This window comes from Vanacampus margaritifer, chromosome 17 (assembly GCF_051991255.1).
Source record: "Vanacampus margaritifer isolate UIUO_Vmar chromosome 17, RoL_Vmar_1.0, whole genome shotgun sequence".
Lineage (NCBI taxonomy): Eukaryota > Metazoa > Chordata > Actinopteri > Syngnathiformes > Syngnathidae > Vanacampus > Vanacampus margaritifer.
This window is the reverse complement of record NC_135448.1, coordinates 12,247,871-12,262,946: the sequence shown is the minus strand read 5'-3', so window position 1 is coordinate 12,262,946 and position 15,076 is coordinate 12,247,871. Positions and strand designations below refer to the sequence as shown.

At 46.7% G+C, this 15,076-nt stretch overlaps 1 protein-coding gene across 1 annotated transcript in view; it reads left to right on the top strand.

Moving 5' to 3' along the window:
• jarid2b (jumonji and AT-rich interaction domain containing 2b) overlaps positions 1–15,076 on the top strand; it is a 70,068-nt gene that overhangs the window by 48,159 nt on the left and 6,833 nt on the right. The window contains exons 4-9 of the mRNA XM_077548462.1: positions 2,493–2,764; positions 7,276–7,497; positions 8,392–8,612; positions 10,312–11,656; positions 14,061–14,281; positions 14,584–14,898. Coding sequence (XP_077404588.1) covers positions 2,493–2,764; positions 7,276–7,497; positions 8,392–8,612; positions 10,312–11,656; positions 14,061–14,281; positions 14,584–14,898 — 2,596 coding nt within the window. The remainder of the gene's footprint in view (positions 1–2,492; positions 2,765–7,275; positions 7,498–8,391; positions 8,613–10,311; positions 11,657–14,060; positions 14,282–14,583; positions 14,899–15,076) is intronic.

Here is a 15,076-nt window from a genome sequence, read left to right as displayed (position 1 = left end):
GGATCAGCGCTCGGTGGTTTACCGCCATGGGAGGCGGGGCACCGGAATCTGATCGGGGATCAGCGTGGCGCCGATTGTATCGGTCTTTTGCGACAAACGGTAGACTGTTCAGATTGTTGGCCGCGTTTATCACGATGCGCGTTTACGGAATTTTGCAAGCGTTTCCAAATATTTCATATATGATTGCCAGCTTTTTGTGATGTGCCATGTTTTTATTACGCGCCATATTTTTCCACAAAGCTAGCAAAATTTTAGGACGCGCCGGATTATAAATTTGGGAACGTTGATTTGCGAGGCTCGACAGTTCACACAGATCCACTTTGCGCACTTCTGCTTTCTCGCACAACACAAGATCCACTAAGAGCCATCAATCTTCTATTTTGATTGCCATCTGCCAAGAACTGTTAAAATGGGTTTTTGACATTAGTAAACATTGCACCAATTAAGACTACGTACTTACAACCGCAGTATTCATCTACACAGGCTACCAAACGGCTAAAATCCACTACGAGCCAGCAACCACCAGTTTTGATTGACACATTCTAAAAGTTACCTCTGCCAAGAAAGTTTTTGATTGTTGTTTCTTAGTAACGATTATTCAGATTAAAACAACATACTTGAGATAAACAAGACAGCAATCTTCCATTTTGGTAGACCAAAAGTTACTGCCAAGGGTTGGTTTGATGGACGTTAGTTGGTGTAAAAAGGCATCCCATGCTGACCATATCATAACCAATACTAGCCAGCAATCTTCCACTTTTATTGACATCTTTCAAAATTTGTAATAACACAGTTTGTAAGATTTACGAAGAGGGTTGTGCTTTTGATACAATGTACATCCACCTTCTCTACACTTACTGGCCATTACATAGCTGGTAAGATCCACTACGTGCCAGCAATCTTTTATTTTGGATCAAAGGTGGGGAAATTGGTGAATTTGGGTCTTTTTTTTGTTGTGGCGGCGACGTTATCCCAATTCAGGATTATTTTGCTTTGATGTTGCGGGACGCCCTGAACCACTTTTCATCGTCTTTTTCCAGAATTCCTTGCAGGAAATGGCGGCGAGTGTAATGTCAGACATTAGAGCGTCCGCTTTGAGGTGGAGCAGGAAGCGATGGATGAAAGGTGGATTATCGTGAGGGAGGGGGGGTCGAATGAATGAATTTAAAGGGGGGACGGGACGTCCGGCTGTAATCTCCTTTTTTTTTCTTCTGAGTCTCGGCTTTCCCCGCGTTGGTCGTAGCGCCTCTCGGCCTTGTCCGGTCGCGGTAATGGCAATCAGCCCAATTTGGCCGCCGTATGTAAGGCACACCCTGCGGCCGGGAGCTTGACAGCACACTCTGCTACGGGCAGATGTACGCACACACGTTAAGGTGTTTCATTGTCTTAACGTGAGCATTTTTGTTTGATATAAAACGTGCACCTACAATTGTATATGAATTTCTTTTATCCGTTTATAATTATCAATTTTTTTTTCTCTTTATAATTTTTGTTTTTAGCTAAAGTAAAGATTTCATTATTATTGTTATTATGATTATTTTTAATGTGTTTACAGCTTGTTTGCAGACATGTTTTTTATATGTCTAGCCCCAAACTTTGTTCTGATCTGAAAAACATTCTTTTATTGGATTCACAAAGTGTACTGCGGTCTGAAAACAAAGATTAAAAATTAAACTGCGTATTTAATTTATTCCCAGATTTTTTTTTGTTTTGTTTTGTTAGCATATTAGGTTTCTTTGAATTGTGGTTCGACTCACGAATTTTGTTTCTGATATCAATTTTATTTATTGTCATTAGGATGTTTTAAAATATTACTTTACTTAGTTTTTTTTATTATAGTTTTTTTTTGTAGTTTGATAAACATTCTCTCATATCATATTTCATGTTTTTATTCTTTGCATCTCCAATTTTTTTTTGCGACCAATCCAGTGTAGCGAATGTGGTGACTTCTGAGTGTATATTGACGAGCACGCACACGCACACCTCCCACCTGCTGCTGCCGTCCTTTTCAGCGGACCGGAAAATTGTCGGAATTGACACGGCGCCACTCCCTGATTGAAGCCTAATGGCGGCTTTGGCAGGTGGCGGGCGCGGCAAATGCGCCCCGGCCATCCTCCACACACGATCGCGACGTTCCCGCTCACTCGTCAGCCTGCCGGAAAATTGACAGAAATGGATCTCATTGTCGTTGTGGTTACGGTTAAAACGTCAATATCGCGGGCTGCCACTAAGGAACGCAAGAAAATCAAATGGAGACCCCGAAATTTGCACTGGAACGGAAGATGCACGGTTGATCCAACTAGACCTATTTTTTTATTACACCAAAAGCAGCGATTGGATTCCAAGTATTACCAATGAAATCCATCAGGAAGAGGCGGGAGTGAGTCTGTGTGTGAAATTTAACACCCGGCGTGCATGCTGCCAGCATGTCGTATTGAAAGAAAGCATGGCTATGTGAGATAGTGAACTAACTAACCACTTTTTTTTTCCAGGCCTCGGCTGCAGGCGCAGAGAAAATTTGCGCAGTCGCAGCCCAACTCGCCCAGCACCACTCCCATCAAGGTGGCCGAGCCCGCCGCCCTCGCCGTGGGCCAGGCCGTCCCCGCGCCCGCCGCCCCCTCCGCCGCCGCCACCAACACCGCCGCCTCCTCATCGTCGTCGCTGTCGCCGTCGCTCGCCGCCTCATCCCTGTCGTCATCCATCCAGGACCTGTCCCGCCGAAAACCCAAGACCGAGGACTTCCTCACCTTCCTCTGCCTCAGAGGTATGACGACTGACATGCTAAGAAAACTGTTTTTTTATGTTGTCGTCTAGCGGATTATATCACTGATGATATTATTTGCAATTATTATATGGTTATGCTAAGCTAATAAATATATTTCCATTGGGACTCCCATATTGCTCATCAGCATCGTTCCAATTGCACATTAATACAAATTTTGCACTGCTAAGCTAACTAGCATATTATATTCCACTGCTACTCCCATTTCTGTTGTTCGCAACACTGATTGATTTCACGTGTTTACATATTTAGCATTAGCTATAGTCACCGACATGGTCTTAGGATGTGTCTATTTGGCAAATGCTAATTTTGGCTGCCAAGCTAACACAACCGATTGGTCGCTATGTATTTCCTGGTGTGAGTACATTTAGCATTACTGTCACAACCATGTTTTCACCGACACGAATTGAGAATGCCTGTTTCCACAAAATGCTACCTGCTAAGCTAACGCTACAAATTGGTCGCCATGTGTCCTCGGTGTGCAACACGATGTGACGTTTTACGACAAAACCACTTGGATGCGGATTTGGAGCGTCCTGTGCGTTTTCACAAATGACAATCGCCTGCTAATAATTAGCAAATGCTGCTTTCTCACTGAAATTCTTGTAATATGCTGCTAGCGTGCAGCATATTAGGCTGTTTGCATGACATTTCCCGTATGGAGGCTTATTAGCATTACGCCGGCTACGCGCGAGAATGTCAGCACAGCCCCCGAGCTTCAAATGTAGCGACGCTACGTAGCCCGGGGACATTGTCATGTTGACCACCACCCGCCTAAGATTGCGATGCGGCGTGACCCCCCGATCTATCGCAGTTCACCTTCCAAACTTCTTAACATTGGTGAGTTGTTTTTAAGGATTTACGAGAAATTGTTATGGGAACATAAACTTGAAATTTCTTAACCTTTTCGACTGTTGTTAGCTTTGTTAGCCAGTCATTTTGCAATGTGTTTTAGCATTAAGCTAATCGTCCATGACCAAGGTAAACGTCTGTGGTTGTTTTAAACACTCAGATTGTAATTCTCTTTGTTTTAAGTTTAGTGTGACAGTTAACTTTATTTTTGACAAGTGAGTTGAAAAATCTGTTCTACACAGCATGTCATCCTTGTCTTTTTTTTTTAGGGAGGGTGGGTGTCCAGGTCAAACGTTCACATTATGTAAACATACACACGTTATCACACGCACACACATGGCACCGTTTGCCGATGCTATCTGGTAAACATTGCGCGTCGAAATGAGCCAAAAATCCGCATCACTCTTCCTGACAGCGCCAAAAAGAAATCCAAAACAAAGCCGATTTCAAACTCTCGTTGGTCGTCTCGTGTCGTGAAACTGGGGTGTTTCACGCAAAGATACTGCAAAAATGCCGCAGCAGCGCTGTGTGACTCTTTTTGATGCAACTGTGTTCATTTTTACACCACGGCCGTCCTGAAAATAGGATGTCAGCTTGTTTGTGCTTTGTTGGGTGATCAACTCCATCTTTCCTCAATTCCCCACCAATTTTACGTCAGTACCTTTCACACGGAAAAGCGACGGACGGTGTAAAAACAAGTTTTGCATCACGCTGCATGTAAGCGACATCTTTTGGGATTATACCCCCCTTCGCTGATAAAGAACCAGCTGCTGTTGTTGTTGTTGTATTCCTCCGGGGATTGCAAGTAATTGGGGGTGTTTTGTCCTGACGCAACGCGGGAGTAACTGCAGCGTTCCTTCCCAATGCGGGTGCTTATGTGTGAAAGCCGATTTGGCTCTAGCCAGCGCGTCTGCTGCTGCTACGGAGTGTAAACGCGTGACTTGTTTAACGTTTTATCGACGTGATAAGAGTAGCGACGCGAGTCAATGACCAACCACCAACCACTCCTGGAAAGGATACAGCTTATATAAGTCTAGTTACCATTTTATAGCAGTGGCACTGATTGGTCGCCATGTTTTGCAGTTTATTTACACGTTTACGATTTCTGTTACAACTTGAATGCTAATTTGCCGTGCTGAGGGTTACCGTTGCAAAGCAATGCTAATTTAACCCCTAGCTAGCTAGCTAACTTGCAAAAGAATAAGCAGTTAAAAAACAAGTGAATAATATCAGGTGGGGGGGAAAAAACTAATTAATGGGTGCTTTCGTAAATAACAATGGCTAGTCCCCCCCCCCCCCCTTCAAAGTTTTGAAAATACAATAGGCAAATATGTATTTAGTCTGTTACATGTATGTACAATACATTAAAAATCCCCCCCCCCCCGAGGTGCTAATTTTATGCGGCTAAAATGCAGTCTATTCCCACTAGCTTGTAAATGCGTTATTTGTTCAACGTTTTATTGACATGATAAGATAGGACAAGACAAGTGCGTCAATGAGTAACAGCGTGTACACACGCTCCTGAAAACCATACGCCTTGCATAAAACCGGCAGCCATTTTGCTTGTGTTAGCGTTAGCGAGCGCGTCTGGTTGTCCGCCTCGCTTTCATAATCTCACCTCCAATGAACCGCAGACCTCCAAGGCTTCACCTTGGCGAACGAGTTTTCCTCGAGTGCGCAATTGGTATTTTATTAAAGTCGCAGAACTGGTTTTGGTGGCGCGTTGCCAACGGCACTTTCCGATGTGGATTCCAAAGTTGGAGTAGTAAAAAAATCTTTGCTATGCTTAACATTTTCAGGTTTTAGACAGGATTTAACAGTGAGTCTGAAGTGCACTCTGCTATTCTACGCCATTGACTATTTTTGTGTTGGCTAGAAGACAAACAAATGACCGTGTTTTTTAGTACACTTGACTTTGAAACAAAAGCTTTTAAGCTTCTTAGAATCTCGATTTTTGGATCATATTCTCTCATTTTTCGGTTTAATTGCGACTTCTAATGTTCCGCTGTTCTTGATTGGTTACAATGACTTCAGATGGTGGTGAATTTTGTTTTCTGCTTTTGGACTGTATTTGAATATTTTTTGGTCAGGGCTGAATTGACTAGTTGATGAAACGGCTTGACGACTTTGCATCGCATGAAGTCGACTAACTATTAATCACACGTTTTTTGGCATCTCGTTTTCCAATCGGATAATTTACAGGCAAATTTGGACTATAAGGAGCAAAACCTCTGGCGACTCGGTCTTCATAGATCTGCGTGGATTCGAGAGTGTGAAAATTAACTGGTGGCGGATTACAATAGTAGTTAGCGCTAGCGATAGCTCCTTCTATTCTGATTGAAGCTAGTGTTACAAAATTCATACATTCATTCAGGTTTTATTTTCCTACCTTTGACTTGCAAGCTTATCTCTTCCCATTTTGTTCAGGTTTAGGATTTTTGTCTGACTTCCTGTTTTTTGGTAAAATTTCCACTTCTGATGGTTGATGTAGACATTTTTGCTTGCGGTAATAATGCGGTGGTACTTGTATAAGTCTGCTGAATCCACATTACTTCCTGTTTGACCTAAACATCAGCAATGTGTTGCTACCCACCCGCCCCTGCAAGAAATGTCAATGTCATGGCAATGGGCACTTCCCGTTGGCACACGTGCCGCACTTTGGCTTCAAGTCCTCCCTGGTGTCCCCGCGTTGGCGAAACCTCCGTCTGACGGCCGCTTTGTAACATTGTTTCACTTCCAGTTAAGGGGACAAAAGAAGGTAGCCGGAGAAAAAGGAAGGTTTGTAATTAACCCCCCTTCTCTCCGCACGCTTTCTCCCCGACGCACCCCCGAGTCTCGTTAAAAATGACAACCCTTAATAGACTCTTTCAGGCCTAATTATGATTTGTCCGCGGCTGCAATGAGAGGGGATGAAAAGCCGCCATAATTGGGGGGATTGCGCCTAAAGCCTGCCGGAGATTGCGCTGAAGGTCTTCGTGCTGTTTGTTAGTTTGTGTGATTGCATGTGTGTGTGTGTGTGTGTGCGCGCGCGCGTGTGCATGTGTGTGTGTGTGTGTGTGTGAGAGCGCGCACACGCGGGTTTATATCACATCTTGGGGACCATTTTTTTACTATCATTGTGGGGACCACGTGTCCTTGTGGGGACATTTTGGTGGTTCCCATGAGTCCAAACCTCTTATTTTAGGGTCAAAATTGGGTTTTGGTTGGGGTTAGGGTAAGGCAGTCAAATTGAATGAAATTGTTTAATTTCTGGTCAAATGGACTCCACACCAAAGTCCACCTCCCCCCCCCCCCCCCCCGGCTGCTTCCATGGTCTGTTTGCCATTGACCTGCTGACCCCCGGGTCAGCGCACTAAATTACAAGCATTTAGCTAATGAGGCCAATCATTAGAGGCTGATTGGGTCAGAGTGCGTGTGCGTGCGAATGCCGCCTTTGTTTAGTGGTTCTGTAATTTCTCACAAAAGACAAATGAGTGCTAAACACACTTCAAATTTGTGCTGTGAATATTTTTAATGGGAACGAAAACAGTTGTGGATTCTGCCCGGCAACAAGTGATCACATGTCCAACCAATCACATACAGATATATTATTATAGTCATCTTGACAGATAGCTTCATGAGTTTTTGTGTGTGTTTGGCAGGTTCGCCGGCGTTGCCCAACAACATGGCCTACTTCGGCAGCTCCCAGGAAGAGGACGACCTGGGGGAGTTGGAGGACGACGATGATGAGGAGCTGAGGAACGGCAGCGGCGTCGGACATTTGCACGGCGTGGCGAGTGGCGGCCACGCTTCCGCCTCCTCCTCCTGCCACTCCACGCCACGCAAGGGCAAGCCGCTTACTCGCCAAGCGCTCAACGGCCACGGTAAGGACGGAAAAAAATTGGACATTTCTGATTTTCATGTTGTACTTTCAGTTTGTTTAGGATCAAATGAAAGTGCACAAAAAGTTGGAGACACATATTTTTAAATATGATTATTTTGTGTTGAAGGGATACTTGAATCATTGAGCCGTTTTTAACAGTAAAAAGTTCATATTTTGTCCAGAAATAGTTTGATAACTTCATTATCAAGAGAAATAATTTTTCTACTTGCTGTCGACTGAAGATGACATCACCAGAAAACAGGTGAGCCATGATTGGTCGTTACCTACTTCTTCAGCACAGGTGATGTCATCTTCAGTCAACAGCAAGTAGAAAGGTATTAATTGTACATGAAAAATAATGAGATTTTACATTAATTATTGACACAATGTAAATTTTACTGAAATGAGTCAAGTATCCCTTTAATGACAAGAAATAATTTTAGTTTTTTTAATTACTATTCTTCATGTTTATAAAATAAAACAAAATTAGCCATAAATCATTTTAAAATGTTTATCCTGTTTTGCTGTAAAAATGATTACATGATTGTATTTCAAATATAACTTTTCTTCAAGTTTCAGTTATAAAGACAAAAAGGAGGAAAAAGAAGAGTACTTATAAAAATAAAATTAAAATTTATAATTGATAAAACGATGACTGCACGTTTTGAAAAATTAACAAAAATGTTGACTGTAAATGTTTTCTGAATGTTACTTTTTGTCATGTTTTGTTGCTTAATAAAAGAAATAGGTGCTACGTGTTTTCCAATGTTGCTTTTCTGACAGTTGAGGGGGAAAAAATGATCAAAATGAATTCTGCACCCATTCTGATGATGACTTTTTGTCTGACTGGAGTTTTGCCTCACGATCGTGCGTCTTCTCATCCTTACGTGGGCAGTGTTTAACAACGCCGGCAAGGCGGGGATGCGGGAGAGCCCTCGGCCCAAGGCTGCGCCTCCTCCTCCTCTGCCGCCGCCGCCGCCGCCGCTCCTGAGGGAGCGCAGCGAGCGGGCCGAGGCGCGGGAACATGTCAGGATGTTGCAGGCCATGGCCAGCGCTAACGCTAGCGCCGCCAAAGGCCTGCCCACCAGGAGGGCCACTGAGGAGCTTCGCAAGCAGGTCAGATATGCCGTCAGCCGTCTCATGTCGCGAATCGTAAAGAGAAAAAAAACATGCTCCTTGCTAGTGTATTCATTTTCTATTTGTCTGTTTGGCTGCATCTATAAATGGCCTGTGTTCGCAATTATTTTTTTTTACCTGCATTCCGCTAGCAGAAAAATTGAGCACAACACAAAGTCAAAAATTAAGAAATGAGCAAGCCATAACTCGTAAGTTGAGATCCTGCCATCAGTGTGTAGCTGTGTCCGAGCAGTGTGTGTGTTTGTGTGTCTCTATTCTGTCATTATCCGTCCATTTGTCGGTTCCTGTTTGAGATTTTCTGAGTGTGTTTCTATGTGTGTCTTTGTGTTAGTTTTTAGTATGCGCATGTTTGTCTGTTTTTGTGGCTGTCCAGTGTGTGTGCTTGTGTATTTGTGCATGTGTGCGTTGAAAGCATCCCGCTGTGCTGGTTTATAAAGTGTCTGCCTTCTTCTTCTTATTCTTCTTGGTTGTCTTTCTTTTTCTTCTTGCGGTGCTGCTGCACATGTTCCCAGTCTGCCTGCCAGGTGTCAGCTGGGCGATAGCAACACATGATGTCATCAAGACCCGCCTCCATACTCCCACCCTCTCTCTCTCTCTCTCTCTCTCGCTCTCGCTCTCGCTCTCGCTCTCTCTCTCTCTCGCTCTCTCTCGCTCTCTCTCTCTCTTTCCTTTGCTCCGCCCAGCATCATTTTGTCCAAGACAGCAGAGCCCCCTTGTGGCGGGAGGAATTTTAGGCTTACTCAGCAAAAAAGTGTGCTGACGTTTGTACTCCAGACCAGAATATTTTTTTTGGGGTGCCGGGACCCCTCACAATAGCGACAATGACACTCAAAATAATCTCTCAATGCTACAGAAATTAGAATGTTGGCTATTTAGGAGAAAATCATTAAATGTAGCCAAGAAAATCTCATTTTAACAAGGGAAGAAGGTCATATTTTAGTTTGTGATTTTCAAAAATTAAAGTCTTTATTGTCTTTATAATAATGAAACTTCATGTTTGACATTGACGTCACATTTTTGTGAACTCACAATCCCATTGGAGCTTTTAATTGGCCCAAAGCTAAAGGAGGGGAGGAGTCATTGGTCTTTTAGCTTTGTTGCCCCCATTAAAAAAAAAATAACAACAACAAATATTTTTGGGGACAATTGTTTTTGCGGACCCACAGTGACAGCTTGGACCCCCAAGGGTACTTGGACCCCAGTTAGAGAACACAAGTGTGTGTCCCAATAGTTTTGTCTCTCCTCCTACTCTGCCCCCCCCCCCCCCCTTTCTCCTCCTCTCACCATGTGTGTCCATTGTGTGTGTGTGTGTATGAGATTGATGGCAGCAGGGTCATATTTCAGTACGCCTTATCTTTTAATGACCTGCTCTTTGTCAGCTCAGCCACCTGAGACGCACACGTATGTCCATGCACACACAAAAGCTTTTGACAAGAGTGAAAGCTGTCAATGGGAGAATGTCAACAGTTTCCGTAGTGATTGATGTGTGTGTCTAGTATCCAGTGTATGTGTGGTGTATTTAAATATCACCGAATCCATATTGTCATATATTAGTTACTTTCTGACTTCCTGCTTTTGTCGTCATGTATCAAAAACCTGATTGGTCATCAGGGCCCTTGAACGCGCGCCACCGTATTGCTAACCCCGTTGTTTGTTGGTCGGTCTTGATGCGGTTCAGGTCTCCAGAGTGAACGGGCTGACGCGTCTGGGCGCCTTGCAGGCGGCCGCCAAGAGGAGCCGCGACTTGCGCCTGCCGTCCAAAACTGTGAAGAAGTACACGGCCACCGTGTCCAAGGGCCACGTCACCTACACCAAAGCCAAGCAGAGGGAACTGGGCAAGAAAACCAAACTCAGCAGCAGCAGCAGCAGCAACACGGCGAACAATCACAATCAGCACAGCCAGCCAGCAGCCAGCAACGGGCTGATGACCCACTCAGGAAAAGCAGCAGCGGCCTATCACAGCAATGCAAAAACCCGCAAACAGGTGCTACTAGCCAACGGGCTGCACGGGGCCGCCCGCCTCAACGGGAGGCTGAACGGGCTGCGGCACGACGACAGGGAGGACGGCCACAGACACGAGAGCGATTTGGCCGGGCGGGAGGGTCTGCGCAACTCCAAGCGGCGCCTGGAGGTGGTGCTGCACTCGATGGAGGCCGGCGTGCTGAAGGCCAGCCAGGACCCCAAGAAGGCCAAGCTTCAGCCGCCAACGCCGCCGGAAACGCGCAGCGGTAAGAAGGCGGGCCCCATGCGCTCGGCCACCCCCAGCACCCCGCTCTCCAACGGACGCCTTTCGGAGCCGCCGCCGCCCCCCGAGACGGCCCCGCCCGCGCTCCCGTCCTCCACGCCCCTGGCGCAACAATCCTCTTCCACACCAGCAGAGTCGGTGAACCAGCGGCCCAAGCGGGCCTCGGCCGGCAAGCTGATGTTGATCCGACAAGCACAGCAGCAACTGAGCAGGTCTCACGGCCGCGTCGCCACCGCCGTCGCTTACTCCCCGTCGTCCGGCCACAATCACTCCCACAGCCCCGGGCGCAGCACTACCTCAGACCCCCAACAGGCCGCCGGCGCCGCCTCCCCGCTCGCCAACCGGTCGGGACCGCTCAGGCCCCCGCTGACGGGGCGGCCGGCCGACCGCGACAAGGAGTGGGAGCGCGAGAAGGAGCTGGCGCGGCAGAAAGAGCGCGAGCAGGAGAAGGAGTGGGGGCCCCGGCGCAGCCGGCCCGAAGGGTGGGCAGCCCTGGGCGAGGTGCCCGTCTTCCTGCCCGAGTCGCGTGAGTTCCAGGACCCCATGGCCTACCTGGACAGCGTGCGGCAGCAGGCGGAGGCGGCCGGCATTTGCCGCGTGGTGCCGCCGCCCGACTGGAGGCCCGAGTGCAAGCTCAGCGAGGAGATGCGCTTCGTCACCACCGTGCAGAGGATCCACATGTTGGGCCGGCGCTGGGGTCCCAACGTGCAGCGGCTGGCCTGCATCCGAAAACACCTCAAATCTCAGGGCATTACCATGGACGAGCCGCCCGTCATTGGTAAGACGCGCGCAGACCTCTGCCAAGGCACCTTCTATGTTAGCTAGCCAGTTTCCTGGATGTGTTTGTGCTTGAATGCGAGAACCATCAAGCTCCAGACAAAAGTGCAGATTAACGCTCAAATTAAGATTGATTGGCCTTGGTAGAGGTCTGCGCTGATTTCTTTCAAAATTTGATCAATATCAGAAATTTTTGGATCGGCACATTTGTCTGTAACTTGAAAGTTCTTTCTTGGCCCATGCTACAATTAGCATCATTCTGCTATTTAGCAAAAAGTGTGCAGACCCCCACCAAGGCAAACAGATAATTATCAATAGTTAATAGACTTTATTTATCTGGTTTAAGGTTTTTTAAAATTTGAATGGAAATTGGTTTAAGCTTAATCAGGCTAAATATCACAAAGAGTAGACCTCCACCAAGGCAAACAACTAATTATGAAAAGTTTCTAGACTTTATATCTGTGGTTTAAGGCAAAATAAGGGTTTTTAAAATTTGAATGTAAATTAGTTTAAGCTTAATCAGACTAATTATCACAAAGAACAGACCTCCGCCAAGGCCAAACAATCATCATAACATCTTTCACACTACCCGTTTCCCAGGTTACCCCGGTGGTGGTTGAAAAATCAGTTGTAGTTTATCTTTACCTCCCCCAAGGAAGAACGGCCCCTTTCATGCAGCCACTAAATGTTTCCCTTCCAGTCAGCTGATTTTCCTCTCCGCAGTCAAGTAACCTTTTGGACGTCACCTGAGCGCTTCCTCCTGCCAAAACATTTGCATTTAATACAGGGCGGGCGCACGGGTAAAGTCGAGGTCGCCAGCGAACAGGACCCACTGGCTGGCAGCCACGCGCTAACCGCGCAAAATGAAAACATGAGAGGGAAAAAAAAAAGTGGCGTTGGGAGCACGCCGAGGCTTGTTAGAGGCTCGTAAAGCGGCGACGCGGCGGCGAGGAATGGGAAGTGACAGGACAATATGCGGGAAATATTGCCGGGGATGTCCGCGGGGGGCCGCGTGGCAATCTCCATTGTTATTGTGGGCTATAAAAAAGACGCCTCGTAAAAACACGACGCCACCGTGGCAGTCCGAAGAGCAAACACTGGCAAAAGCTTGTAAACACTCGGCACTTTTGTTTCATGCACTCGCATGGGCCGCTTGAGGGGGTCCTCAGAGGCGGACCGCAACAAATGACACCCAGGCTTGCGAGTAAGGGGACTTAATAGGTAACAAGGTGGAAGGCAGGACTAAGTGCTACTTTCCTACAGGGCGTCGTAACAGCGGAGAGGGCAAAACGTATATAATTTTCCTTCTGTCACTATTCTGTGTGGAAAAGCACCGACACAAAATTGAGGATACAATGTAGATTTCACCCCGCGACCGTGTGAAAGATAATAACGCAGAAATCTTGCAACTAATGACGTGTTTGTATTAGTTGTTGTTTGCGTTTCCTTGCGGTTCAAAGTTTATTACCCTCTTTGAAATAGGAATTGATTGCAGTATGGCAAAACTTTATTTGTGTGAAAGCAAACGCTAGGTTGTGCGTGAAAGGCACATGCAGCTATCAACGGGATGACTATGCAAAAGCACACACCACTGTGTTTTGTGTGAAAGGCACAGGCAGATTATCTGAATATTTAGTAACTTTCTAAGGATCTCTATGTGAAAGAGCACAATTGCAACATCACTGGGCTCTGTGTGAAAGGCACAGACAGATTATCTGAATATTTAGTAACTTTCTAAGGATCTCTGTGTGAAAGAGCACAATTGCAACATCACTGGGCTCTGTGTGAAAGGCATGAGCAGGCAACCTTATTTTTCAGCAACTTAGCAGGATCTCTGTTTGGAATTAATCACAGTTGCCACTATATTTTTATTTTTTGCGTGAATGGTACTAAATCTTTAGAAATGTGTGGGCCCCTTTGTGAAAGCACGCAGTTATGGTAATATAGATGGGTGCCACGTGAAAGTCAAAGGCAGACATTTTCAGCAACTTGGCAGGATATCTGTGTGGAATTAAGCACAGTTGCTATTATATTTTTTGTTTGTTTTGTGTGTGAAAGGCACTAAATCTTTAGAAACTTGCAGGACCCCTTTGTGAAAATTGCCTTTGGCGGCTAAACGAAATCTTCAGTAATTTTGTCAGGTATGTGAAAGCGCACACATTTACTACTTTATTTTATTGTGTGAAAAAGGCCTTAAGGAACTTGCAGACTCCCTTTCCGAAAGCATGTATGGCAATATTGCTGGGTTACGTGTGAAAGGCAACTTTGCTGGATGTCTCTGGCTATGAAAGCGCGCACTCTTGCTGCTCTATTTTTTTGTTTATCGTGTGAAAGGCACTAAATGTTGCCTCTGCAGTAACTTGGCAAGCGTGTGAAAATGCTAACGTGGGCGTTGTGGCGCGCAGGCGGCTGCGAAGTGGACCTGGCGCGCCTGTTCCAGGTGCTGAACGACATGGGCGGCATGCAGCAGGTGATGGACCTGAAGAAGTGGACCAAGCTGGCCGACCTGCTGCGCATCCCCAAGTCGGCGCAGGACCGTCTGGCCAAGCTCCAGGAGGCCTACCTGCAGTACCTGCTGGCCTACGACGCGCTGGGCGCCGACGAGCGACTCCGGCTGCAAGACGAGGTGCTTCCGCTGCGCTGACAGTCCCCAGTCAGGGTACCGCCGTATAGGCAATATAAAAAATAAGACAGTTTTGGATGGGTGGTGTCAAATTAGGAGAAGTGGCAGTAAAACAGGCCAAAATCCAGATGCCAAGAGGTGAGGCAGTGTAAGAATCTTGTTGTATAAAAAATGTGAAAGTGAAAGTGTAGAACTAAGTCAAGAGTGAGGTATCCGCTTAATTTTTCGCAGGCGGGGTATCCAGAGTACTGGAACCCGAATAGCGAATCCTCCATCACCTGCTGACTTCTCAAATTTGCCCTCAGGTACTGCAGGAGAAGCGTCGGCTGGAGGCGCGGCGCGGCCCTCTGGAAGGCCTAGCGGACTCGGCCGCGCCGGCGCTGCCCCGCTACGAGCCCAAGAACGGGCTGGCGGGCGGCGTGGTGGGCGGCGGCGGCGGCAACGGCGCCAACGGCAACGGCGTGTACCAGCATCTGAAGGATCTGGAGGCTCAGGTCAAAGCGGGCCGGCGCCGCCTCTTCGCTCAGGAAAAACATGGCGGACGAGAGGACGGGCGGCGCGCGGTGGAGCACCAGGATGATGACGGCGTCCTCGGCGACCAGCACAAATGTATTTACAAGGTTAGTGGCCACGCTGACGTTGTTGCGGAGCCACAAATGGAAGATGTCACAATGTCATATAATCAGAGAAACTGTGAACTGTAATGTTTACTCAGTGTTCACTGCTGTTTTGGTTAGCAACACTACATCATGGAAGGCTAATATTCGTTTTTCATCACTGCTTGATGTCAGATCTTGT